The sequence below is a fragment of the Hordeum vulgare genome, chromosome 1H, assembly GCF_904849725.1.
Source record: "Hordeum vulgare subsp. vulgare chromosome 1H, MorexV3_pseudomolecules_assembly, whole genome shotgun sequence".
Lineage (NCBI taxonomy): Eukaryota > Viridiplantae > Streptophyta > Magnoliopsida > Poales > Poaceae > Hordeum > Hordeum vulgare.
In genome coordinates, this window is record NC_058518.1 from 187638999 (window position 1) to 187651916 (window position 12918).

The 12918-nt window shown below is 46.7% G+C and overlaps 1 protein-coding gene across 2 annotated transcripts in view; it reads right to left on the reverse strand.

Annotated features, from left to right (window-relative positions):
* LOC123428396 (phospholipid-transporting ATPase 3) overlaps positions 1–11428 on the reverse strand; it is a 36765-nt gene extending 25337 nt beyond the window's left edge. The window contains exons 1-10 of one of the 2 annotated variants that reach the window (XM_045112594.1): positions 10892–11428; positions 9567–9632; positions 5589–5650; positions 5373–5454; positions 5165–5275; positions 4935–5012; positions 4729–4825; positions 4474–4580; positions 3182–3247; positions 2972–3093 (exon numbers count right to left, since the gene is read on the reverse strand). In XM_045112594.1, coding sequence (XP_044968529.1) covers positions 2972–3093; positions 3182–3247; positions 4474–4580; positions 4729–4825; positions 4935–5012; positions 5165–5275; positions 5373–5454; positions 5589–5650; positions 9567–9632; positions 10892–11116 — 1016 coding nt within the window. In that variant the 5' untranslated portion in view covers positions 11117–11428. Of the gene's footprint in view, positions 1–2971; positions 3094–3181; positions 3248–4473; positions 4581–4728; positions 4826–4934; positions 5018–5164; positions 5276–5372; positions 5455–5588; positions 5651–9566; positions 9633–10891 lie in introns of those variants that run through there. The other variant, XM_045112600.1, reaches the window with a different exon arrangement.
* Positions 11429–12918: the final 1490 nt, after the last annotated feature.

Below are 12918 nucleotides of genomic sequence, written 5' to 3' on the forward strand. Positions count from 1 at the left end.
TGCATCCAGCGGCGCCGGTGGCTCTCCTTCACGCCTGGCGGCCATGGCTCCCACACGCCTGCATCCACCGGTGTCGGTGTCTCTCCTTCACACCTGGTGGCCCGCGTGCAACGATATTCAGCTACACTTCCTTCCTCCTGTAGGCTATGCACGTTTCAATTGATTTTCTGTGCGGCAGTTCATCATTTGTTGCTATAGAATTGACTTGTGGTTTCTTCCTCTCCATCAATCTCGGTTCGGTTGTACCGACGATCGAACCGAATTGTCGGTGGACCGAAATCTCGGTTATTGATTTCTCATAATACCGATCGGTCAGTAAAATCTGTAAACTGAATTCCAAAATTAACCAAGGTACCGAACCGATCGATTCGGTCTAACCGAATGCCCAGTCTGAACCATGTGGCATGCCCCTTGTGCGACCAGGCCCAGGAGACGCTGCACCACCTACTATCATGCCCCTTCTCGCGACAGGTATGGCATGAGCTCCTTTGGTTGGATGCGCGTGACCTACAGACCGCCCGACAACGATAGCTCCCTGCTCGACTGCTGGCACCATGCTAGGCAGGACACCCCTCAACTGATGCGCAGGGGACTTGTATCTGTGACGCTCCTGACACCTTGGATGATTTGGAAGCATAGGAACGATTGCCTTTTCAAGCGTGCAACCGTCCGTCCACACTCTCATGGGCAGGATAAAAGACGAGGCCAGGCTTTGGGCCACTGCTGGTGCCAACACTCTCGTGGGCAGGATCAAAGACGAGGCCAGGTTTTGGGCCACTGCTGCTGCCAAAGGGCTTAGGATTGTGCTGCCAGCCTCACGGGATGTGCACTAGTGACCACCTGACATGTGTAACCACCTCCTAGGAAGACTGGAACTTCACAAGTATCTCTCTTCTCAATGAAATGAAATGCAAAGGTCCATTGCGTTTTCCCAAAAAATAAATCAGTCATAGTTACAACTTACAAGGTAACCAAAAGCAATGATTGGCAATCCATAAATCAACTATACATCTGCATTATTCTTGTGACATCCCAGCTTAATAGGAATGATAGACTACTCACATCAACAAGTTAAGCATGCTTAGCTTGAAGCAATTTGAGAACAGGTAACCGATTAGAAAGTTGATCCCTGGTGCGCACGAGTGAGGAGAAAGTGCACAGGAAAGACTAGTATTGGTCTGTGGGGCCAGTCTAGATCCTAGATGGCAGCCAAGCGGACAGGATTTTACCGTGTGATGATTATAAATTTGATTGTTAACCTGCCAGCCTGCAAAGAAATTAATATGCTGAAAAGAGCCTTTCCCTTCTATCCATCAAAAAAGAGATCATTTTGTTTGTCCACCCCCAAATCAGGATGGAAGTGGGACGTGTTGCGGTCACTGGCTCTTGCCCGCAAAAGCCATATGGCCAACACGGCAGATTACCAAGCTTTTATGCGGGCCCGTGGGAACAGCAAGCCCGCATATGCTTTGAATTTCAATGAACTTGGTTCACGGCTGAGGTGATGCCCTGCCTCACCACGGATTGTGAAGACTCTTGCCGATTGCTTTCCAACGAGAGCAACTTGATATACGAAGCTAGCTAGACACGCGGCATTGACTGATTGATTATTTTCTCTGGCAAACACTTCTTGCAATGAGTGACCTGTACAAAGTTGGTTGATTCTCCTGAACAATCCGGTTCTGGTTGATTCCCTGCCTCGCCACGGAACGTGAAGACTCTTGTCGATTGCTTTCCGACGAGAGCAACTTGATATACGAAGCTAGCTACACACACGGCATTGACTGATTGATTATTTTCTTTGGCCAACATTTCTTGCCGTGAGTGACCTGTACAAAGTTGGTTGATTCTCCTGAACGATCCGGTTCTGGTGTTGATCCCGGGTGCGCACGAGCGAGGACAAAGTGCACAGGAAAGACTAGTGTGAATCGATGGCTTCGGCTGAGGCGTTACAATTCTTTTACAATTTTATGTGTGACGCTTATAATATTGATTGTTAACCTGCTAGCCTTCAAAGAATTCAATATGCTGAAAGAGCTTTTCCCATTCTGTCCATAAAAAAAGAGCTCATTCTGGATGCAAGTGGGACGTGTTGTGAGCTGCTCACGATCAGTGGCTCTTGCCTGCAAAAGTTATATGGCCAACACGGAAGATTGCCAAGCTTTTATGCGGGCCCGTGGGAGCCGCGAGCCTGCATATGCTCTGAATTTCAATGAACTTGGTTCGTGACTAAGGTGATGCCCTGCCTCGCCACGACATGTGAAGACTTGTCGATTGCTTTCCGAGGAGAGCAACTTGATATACAAAGCTAGCTAGACACGGGGCATCGACTGAACGATTATTTTGACCGGGCAACACTTGCCATGAGCGACCTATACAAAGTTGGTCGACTCTCCTGATCCGGTTTTGGTGTTGCTCTATAATACATGCAATAACTAGCGAGAAATAGATCGTAGATGGTTGGATTGACTGTGAGCTTAGCTTGTGCGGCGGCAAGATGCAAACCAAAAGTCTGAGGCCAACAAGGCATGCATGGAGAATATGATCGTGCCTCTTTTGCTATGTGGGCTTGCTGCGGATCATACAGGTTGACCACAAATGGCAGCTACAGTTTGCGGGATGACAGCAACTGCCGCAAGAGTTGTGGGGCGGGCAAGAGGGCTCACTGACAATCCCTTTCCATAAACTGAAGTTACGTGTTTATTCATAACCCTCTTATGCCACACAAAACCACTAAAAAGAACTAAAACAATGAAGATCTCCCCCCCCCCCATGCATAGACGCAGACTCCAACAGCTCCTGTCAGAATTTTTGAAACCATATTTTAAAATTGTTCTCTATGGCCAACAAAGAAGCTCGAAAAAAAATGCAAGAGTGAGCCTCCAGAACATATACCTAAGCGGTATTACTATTTTTAAGAAGTACAGAATAGACATGTCAAATAAATTAAGTGAATAAAGAAAAAGCTTACCTTCCAATAGCACCAATGACACACATCGTAAAGAGGGTTGCAAATAGAGCTAGAATAAGCTTGTCTAGCTTTTTCTCCAATGTACTTCTTTTAGAGGGAACATTCATCGAGTTCATCATAACCTGCAATAGTGTTCCACTGCGGTAAATAAGAAAACCAGAAGCAAATCACAAGAAGTTGAATACATAGGAAACACAAAATAGCCCTTACTTTCGTCTCATGGCCCGTGAATATAACAACCGCAACAATGTACTCAGTATTACGAAGGCTGCATCCCTGCAGAAAAAAGGTAGTGTGACGTTATGGTCTATTGCACAGGCACAAACATACAGAGATAGAACTGAGTGCTGTGCAAGCAACTATTCAGTCTGATGAAAGTAAACACTGAAAGGAAGAAAAATAACAGAGCATCTCCCAACCCAGCAGGTGCATAAAAGGTGGTTAGAAGGGAGAATTCATGTCACCAAGCATCCAATAGTCTAGCCCTCCACTGTAAGCACCTTCACATGGGTGCTCAGATGGTCACACTGCAAAAAAACTCGCAAAAACCCATACATCTAAGCAGCTTCCACCTTGGAGCATCGCAGGTCTACTTTCTCTACTCGTATTTTTACTTCTCAAAAAGTCTTGGAAATATAACTTTTGGCCATAAGATTTCTATATACTTGTAACAAACACTACGGCATAAGTGCTCATTTCTTATACAATTTCCGGAATCTGGCTAAACCAGTAGCTGCTTGTCCAACATATGAGACTAGAGAAGTGGATGGTTTTTTTGTGTGATGGTTGAAATTTTTGAACTGTTCTAACTAAATACTTGTATCATCGGCTTGTCGCTATTCACGTTTGCAAAAGCTATAATAAATACTCCCTCCGTCTCAAAATTCTTGTCTTAGGTTCGTCTAAAAATGGATGTATCTAAATACTAAAACGTGACTAGATACATTCATATCTAGACAACTCTAAGACAAGAATTTTGGGATGGAGGGAGTATCACATTACACTTTTTTTCTGATGAATCCACTGATGATGTCAATCGAATATGCCCAACAAAAGATGTTTCATGTTTGTGGTTAAAGAGAGAAGGATGTGAGTGAAGGCAGTGATGTACATTTTTTTATGATATTTATAACTTGCAAACAACTTGGCTAGTGTATAGTATAGTAAACAAATATCAAAGGCCTATTTTGATAAGAGGCCTTTAATTGGAAGGCTTTGGTAACAAAATACCTACACTTTCCATCCAAGGAAAAAATCTCATCCAAACAAGCCCAAGAGGGAAATTCTGAATCATGCTACTCAAACTTGGTAAGTTTGAAAAATGCCGTCATGTCTAACTGACATGTCAGACCTGGACCCACATGTCTGTTTCTCGAGCAACAAGACCCATATGTCATTCTACCAGTTAGACGCATTTTTCATGATGCCAACTTCGCAGTGGAATGGTTCCAATTTTCTCAATAAGAAACGAAAAAAGAAAACACAGCATGAACAGAATTTACCCTTAGAAGTATTTGGTTTGGTGAAATTGGTATAGTTTGCTTGTCCACAATAAGATTCCCAGTAAATGTGTAAAGCGAATTGTTTGGCTGTTCACACTGTATTTCACCTGTAAGCCATAATAAAAACAGAGAATGTGAAGTTCAGAAAAGGTAGAATGCTTATGCGAAGTTCAGAGGAAGTACAAAGCTTCCTTAATTCCACCAACTATGGAATAGAATGTCCTCGAGATAAAACAAAATAAATACATGAATAACCTTTGAATTCCGAAGCCTTTTCAGGAAGAACATAGTCCCAAGTTTTCTCCAAAGCCTTCCTTATTTTCAGGTTGGTTTCCCCATCAAGATTAGCTGTCTAAAATAAATAAAAATATATAACACAAATCAATTAAGTTTTCTCTGAAGATCAACTAATACTTCCAATTTGAGCAAAAGAATGAAACATGTAAGAATGAATTATTAACCTCGATGTAGCAGACACCATCAGCGTTCGTACTTGATAGGAAGAGCAAATCAGCAGGGAAGTAACTGTCTTGCTTGATCTGCTCTAAAAAGTGTCCATCACTATTAGTTTTTTCTTTATGCATTTCAAGCTCAAGATTGAACTAAAGACACGACAAAAGATCAAGTGTATTAATTTTAGAAAGCAACAGACCAGTGATCAATAAGCAATAAGGAAGATTTGAGACATTACCCTCACAATATCTCCAACCTGCAGTCTTTTCCATGGACTACTTTCCCATTTTTGACCTTGTAATACATCGACATGTGCATTATTAATTGACATATCATTCTGGAAACGTTTCTGTATTAAGGACAGGAAACAAACAAAAGGGAAAGGCATCAGATATCATCATTACGATGGCACAATAAAATAGTGTAGCAACTGACAATATACTAACCCAGTCCTCAAAAGCTTCCTTGATGAGTGACACCAGAAGCACTAGACTAAGGGGAACCACATTGGTGACAGGGTGGACTGGACTACATAAATACAAGCAAGTGTGATGTTAAGATTGTTAGAAGTAAAGCTAAAGGGTGGCTTATTATGCTCAGAAGTTTGAAGTTGCAACTACAGAATTCCATAGAGACACACACACACACACGCACGCAGATACCTAATTGGTGTAGTCGACAAGATTGAAATCATGAGGAAGTAAAGATTTGCCACCCGCCTGAACTGTCAAAGCAAAAAAGAAAAGAAAAATGAATTACAAAAGGTTCCTAGGTCATATTGCTATCGAATAATACAGTAACACTTAAATCGACGTTGCAGCTGTCACTGCAAAGCTGCTTTGTTCAGCATGGAAACATGCATTGTATTTATAACAAGCATTACTTGATTCAATAGCTACAAGCTCATTGTGATACTATGATACCCCTTACCTAATGACGAACTATCAGACTGTCAGAATTATGTTGCCAAAATACAGCTTACAATGTGTAAGAGCAAGTCTAGTAGAACCCTCAAACCCTCAAATAACCGCTTTTTTACAGTTTTCATCGACAAAACGACGTAGACTAGAACCCTTAAACCCGTAAAAAAAATTAAAGGTCCAACCCGCAAACCCCTTCCCATCTTGTAAAAGTAAGGGTTGGGAGGGAAAACTGCCCCCAACCCGTACTCCACTTTCCACCTCGCGCGGGCAGTTGGTTCCCCGAGCGCGCGAGGAAGTTGCCTCGGCCGCCGCCGCCCCGCCTCCCCCCGCGCTCCGGCCGGCGCCCCGCGCTCCCTCCGCGCCCCGGCCGTCGCGCCCCGCCCCCGCGCCCGCCGCGCCCGCCCCGGCCGCCGCCCCGTCCGCCGCGCCAGCCGCCCCGCCCGCCCCCCGCGCCCGCCCCGCTCGCCGCGCCAGCCGCCCCTCCCCTTCCCTCTCCCTGCCGCAGAAGGAGCTCGCCGCGGCGGCGCCGCAGCAGCGCGCGAGCTCCAGCAGCCGGCGCGCGCGGTCCTGGCTGTATTCCGATTTTGAGGGTTGGGTTTGAGGGTTCTAGTCTTTGCCCCTGTTTTTCAGCCCTTAAAAGTGTCAAAAATGTGCAATTCTCAACCCTTAAAACTGGTTTTTGTTTTAAGGGTTTGAGGGTTCTACTAGACTTGCTCTAACAGGATGATGGGACCTCGATGTGTTGTCAAATACCAAACTCATATGATCTAACAGTGCATGCAACGATGTCGGCGGATTTTACATCAGGTCGTAACAGCAGTAGTAGAGGGAGTAGCTTATAAGCAAAGAGAGTTCAAGAAAAAGATGTGCAAAATGTTAGGAAAGCACCCGAAAAAAATAACCTAAGCTCTGATACCATGTTAGGAAAGCAACTTATGTTTATTGAAGGCCCAAGGGGCATATATATATTACACAAGACTTGAGGTGCAAGGAAAGTAAACATAGACTAATAAGGACTCCTAGACTAATACTAATAGACTAATAAGGACTCCTAGACTAATACTAATACTTCCTAACACAAAAGACATGTTGTATAAGAATTGTTACGCTTGCAAACGTAGGTTGCTGCCAAGCTTTGCGAACCTTGCCCTACAAGTGCAATCAAGTAGCGTCTCTTCTTGAGGTTGCGGGACATGAGCTTCATCTTTGTTACGCCAATTTTGTATGCTCACTTTCTTGGTTGCACAAGCCCAAATATCTCTGTGCGTGGGTTTTTCTTTTGGCCTCTCAATCCTTACTTTTGTGATCCCTTGCATAGCATTTGAGTACAATTTGGTTCACTTCCAACTTCTACATATCTAGAACTTCAAATTGCTTGAACAATGCCACTTAACACTCAAAGCTATCTAGCTGGCACGGTTACTCGGCAACCTAAACGGGAAGAGAGTTGACACTGTTAAGCTGAAGATGGACAGCAAGTCCGCGTGGAACTCAGCAGAACCCAGTTCTCCACGAGCAGGGCAAGGAAAGGATATTGATTCCCAGTATCATTTCATCTCTGAATGCTTGGAAGCATCTTTGCTGATTTCGTTGCCACCAAGGACCAGCTCGCAGACATCCTAACAAAGGCATTAGGGCGAGTTCGTTCCATAAGCTCAGCACAAGGATTAGAATGGTCAAGATCAATGCCAAGTAGACACACGAGGTTTAAGGGGGAATGCTGTTGTAATCCTTGTGATCAGCGACGCTTATTTTGTGATGGAGGGAGTATTAGATAGTTCGACTAAGTATCCCTAAAAAGTAAGATGTATGCAGGTAGACATCTAGCGTGTGTTTGGATGGTTGCCAATACCCACTCTACCAATTATTTTGCAAGAGCTCCGCCACAGCCAACAATTGCATTGATGAGCACATTGAGGAAATTTCCCGGTTCGGTTAGGGCATGTACAATGGTTGATAAGAAAATCTTATCTTAAGTCTTGCATGTAATTTAGAGATAACAAAAAAAATGTCTATAATGGGTCATCTTTTAGCCTTATCTTCAATAACTAGCTATTCCTAAAAACGTGGTGAGACAAATTGTGCTAAGAGATCATCTCTTGTCTTCTCTTAAATAAGAGAAGACAAACCTTTTGTTATGAGCTCCCTCTCCTCCACCTCATCATTTATCCTACGTGGCACTCCTAAGATAACACCATTGTACATGCCCTTACCAGATTGCTAAATTCGCGCTCACGTATACGGGCCCTCACGGTCAGAAGCACAACTTATACACACTCTCATCGAACGCACCACCAACAGGCTGCCAACTTGGAAGGCACGCATCCTGAACAAATCTGGTTGTGCCACGCTTGTTCAGTCTGTGTTGACCTCTATTCCATCCCATCAAGCAATGCAACGAGAATCGCCGTGCGCAAGGAGGCCAATGGTGGCAATTGTGTGGTCAATCAGAGTCACGTCTGTCGTCCACTTGAGCTTGACGGCCTTGGACACCTCCACCTGGACGCATGGGCATGGCGCTGCGCCTTCGGTGACTTTGGTGCAGCAAAACTGACCTATCCAAGCCCTAGTTTGGGCTCGACCTCCAAGCCTTGGCCCCTGAGCATGCCCTGATCCGCACCTTCACTTTCACTAAACTTGGCAATGGGCAATCCTGCTGCTTTTGGTCTGACCATTTGCTCGGCGATCGTCTTGTGGTTGAAACCACGCCTGCATCCTCACCAAGGCCCCTAAGCATCGAAGGAAAGTACACACATTGCCCAAGGGCTTGAGAATGGGGCCTGGATCGGCAAAATCCTTGGCAGCCTTTCATTGCCAAACCAGTTCATGTTGCTCTGGCGGGCAGTGGCTGCAGCCAACCTTTCTGATGAACCTGACTGCCTTGTCTGGAAATGGATGGAGTCCAGGGTGTACTTTGCCCGTTCAGGCTACAGGGCGACCCTCCATGGTTTAGTCAACTGCCATGCCTGGAACCTCACCTGGAAGACTTGGCTCCGTGTAAGGTCAAGTTTTTCCTTTCTAGCTGGCTGGTCAGGATCGTTGTTGGACAGCACAGCGCCTAGCTTATCGTGAGCTGCCACGCAATCCCCCTGCATGTTATGTGGCGAAACCTTGTTGACCATGTAGCACCTTGTTCTTGGCTGTCCGTTCGCCAGAGCCGTTTGGCATGAAGTCCTGCCCTGAATCTATGCCACCGTCAGTGGCTCCGCTGGCAAGCCACTCATCGGCAGATGGCTGCCGGCCAAGCAGAGTACTCCTCCAAAGCAGCGCAAGGGCCTCGCAAGCACCACGCCTCTCACATCCTAAATGATCTAGAAGCGCACAGGGACGCCTGCACCCTTGACAGCACACAACCAGACTCTCACGCCATCCGCAACGTGATCCTTGACGAGGGTCATGCATGGATTCGAACGGGTACCATCAGGCAAGTTGCCTAAGAGCCTGAGGGTTGGGATGTTCATTTATTTCCCCGTGAGGTCCCTCTTCTGCATTTTCTATTCCAATTTTGCTGTGCCAACTCATGTTTGTAAATAACCTTTACTCCTACCTATTCAATATATCAGGACACAAAGCTTTGCTTTTTCTAAAAAAACAAGATAATAGTTTCATGTTGCGTCAAGGCAAAAAAAAGAAAGGCCAAATTAACTTTAAAAGATGATAAATCTATAGGGTATGTCAATAGAATATGCATCAAACAGAAAAACAACGTATAAATACCTGTTCAAACAACCCTTTAGGTAGAAATGTCAAGACGCTGTACTTTGTAGTCGATACAGAATTTCCCTGGAAATGACGAACAAGAATGTTGAAGAAATAAGGTACGAATTATTAGAAGAAGAAAAAAACAAGGTGGGACTCTGGCATTAGAATTACAACACTGATGATTTGATATGCTACACACGGCAGACTGTGAAACTAAACAGAAATAGTCATGGTCAAACAAACTAGAAGATGTGAAGTGAGAAATGATATAGCTTGATCTTCACATTATCGATCCCGAATATATTCATTTGTTTACACTAGCATGTACGGAAAGGTGGGGTGTCAGTGAAAATTTACGAGAATGTTAAACAAATAAGATACAGATTATTAGAAAAAACAAGGTGGAACTCTGGCATTAAAATTACAAAAGTGATGATTTGATATGCTACACGCGGCAGACTGTGAAAGAAACTAAACAAAAATAGTTGATTGCATGGTCAAACAAACTAGAAGTTGTTGATAAAATGAGAAGTGATAGCTTGATCTTCACAGTATCGATCCCGAATATATTCATTCGTTTACACTAGCATATGTATGGGACAGGTGGGGTCTCAGTAAAAATTTATGAATGCATCTACTTACAATAATGGGGCATTTTTGCAGGGATCAAATAAGTTACGGTTAAGATAATAAAATAGTTGAAGTGGCAAGTAACAGAGTTTCGATTATTTTGTGGCACAAAATGGAGTATTACAATTAGACCAACAGCATTTTCATGGAAAGCTAACATGGCAACGAATGACGTGGAGAGCAACCATTCCCCTTACAAATAAATAGGTTGCTTCAGCTTGCAGCCATCAAGAGGTGAGTTGGCTGCCCTGAGCCCCTGACTGGAAACAAGTTCAGTAGTCGACACAGCAAGCATCATGCAGAGGTGTGGTTAGGTGGACGGGTGTATAGTATAGTCCAGCCTATGCATCTGAGCTCTTAAGCCTAAACGCCAGTAGCATCTATGTTGTACTGCTGCCATAGCAATCTAAGTGACTAGTAATTCACACAATCAGACTAGCTCTAATCCACTCAATTGGCTCATAGTTGACTAGAAATGCAGGTCTCGAGGACAAACTATACCTAAGTGACTTTCTCGCGGAATAATCAGTGTTAATGACTATGTAAACCGAAACAAACTATACTGCTCTACTAGCTCACAGCACCAAATGGATATCTCCAACCCAAACGACCGAACACGGAACACACAGGTGATTACGGGATCTAGGCACATAGAGCCCTACGCTTAGAGACGAATCAACCGAATTAGAGGAGGGAAGCCGGGCCTGTACCTTGTATGCGACGGGCGCGTTGGCCTCGCGATCGTTGCAGTAGATGGTGCGCACGGTGGGCGCCTGCGGTTGAGGCTGGCGCCGGAGGCTGGCGCCTCCGCCACCGAGACGTGCCGTCCTGGACGACTCCGCACGTCCGGGCTGAGAAGGTCCCGCCCGCGGCGACAGCTCGCCGCCCAGCCGTGCGGTGGCCACCCGCACCATCTCCTTTATCCGCGAGCTCATCCTGCCCTCTGCGGCGCCAGACCAAGCGCTGGAAGAACCCGCGGAAGATCTAGGGAAACCTCCCGATGGACCACGCGCGAGATCGGGGGCCAAATCTGGCCGGATTTGCGCGGTCTTCTCTGTGGATTTTGGGTTTCTCCGTAAGGAGGGGATTCGATTTGGATCACGCGTTCCCGTATGTGCGCGTTTTTGTTTTCCTCTCTACTTCCTCCTTCACTCCAACCTCCGGAGTCCGGAGAGGAGGAGACGAGGTCGCGAGTAGGGATTCTTAGATCGCACGACCTGGTTTGTTTAAAATGACGATGGCCCAGTTCTTTTGAGCTCATTACTCACCAAACATGGCGAGGCAAAATTGACATCGGGACGAAATAAATTATAAATTATACAGTATTAAAAAAAATCATTCAGCTGATCTTTTCGTGTCACGTCCGACAGTCACGCGTCATATTACCACTGTGTGATGACTTAGCCAAAGGCGGCACATCCCCAACCACGCCTATGTCTCGTGGCGGGCCGACCCCATCCTCAAGCAGTGTGAGGCCTAAGAAAAAGGCCGAGCACTTAGAGCATCTCTAGTACAGCCCTCAAACCCTTAAAAATAACCGCTTTTTACAGTTTTCATCGAAAAAACGGTGTAGACTAGAACCCTTAAATTCGTAAAAAAAAATAAAGGTCCAACCCTCAAACCCCTTCCCAGCCTGTAGAAGTGAGGGTTGGGAGGAAAAACTGCCCCCAACCCGCACTCATTTTCTCACCTCGCGCGGGAGGCAGTTGGTTCCCCCGTGCGGGAGGAATCCGCCTCGGCCGCCGCCGCCCCTCCGCGCCCCGGCTGCCGCCCCTCTGCGCCCCGCCGCCCTCCGCATCTCGGCCGCCGCCCCCCGCGCTCCGGTCGCCTCCCCACCGCCCATCCGCGCCCCGGCCGCCGCCCCTCTGCGCCCCACCGCCCTCCGCATCTCGGCCGCCGCCCCCCGCGCTCCGATCGCCTCCCCACCGCCCCTCCGCGCCCCGGCCGTCGCCCCCGCCGCCCCGGCCGCCGCCCCTCCGCGCCCCGGCCGCCGCCCCGCCGGCCCACCGCGCCCCGGTCGCCGCCCGCCGCCCCTCCGCTCCCCGGCCGCGTCCCCGCCCCGGTCGCCGCCCGCCGCCCCTCTGCTCCCCGGCCGCGTCCCCGCCCCGGCCGCCCGCCCGCGCCCCGCCCCGGTGAGATTTTTTTTTACTTTTTAAGTTTTTAATTTTTGCTTCATTGGCACTAATTGTAGCCACTTGGTATGTAGATGGACTCGTTGTAAGGGTTGGGTTTGAGGGTTCTAGTATTTGCCCCTGTTTTTCAACCCTTAAAAGTGTCAAAAATTGGCAATTCTCAACCCTTAAAACTGGGTTTTAGATTTAAGGGTTTGAGGGTTCTACTAGAGATGCTCTTAGGCGCCACACGGACACTTATCAGACTCGCGGGTCGGCCTCCCCCCACCCCCCTCCCATTCACCTCCATCAACCAGAACAAAGAAAGAGGTCCCCTCGAGTTCCCCTCTCCCCTTTCCTCAAATCCATCCCCAAATCAAGCACATATGAAGGATTGGTTCGCGGATTTCGACCCCAATCCCTCCCTTAAGGTAATCTTCCCCGATCCCCGCCCTCTCGTCCAAAAAGAAAATCTCATTTGCTCACTTTTTTGCAAATTTGAGCAAACGTTAGTTCTTCATGAAATTTGGAATGTGTATGATTTTGTTGCACTTGTTTGTATGTTAGGATTAGGGTTCTTTGTATGTAAGACTGAGAGTTGTGTTGGGGTTAGGGGTGTGGTGGGG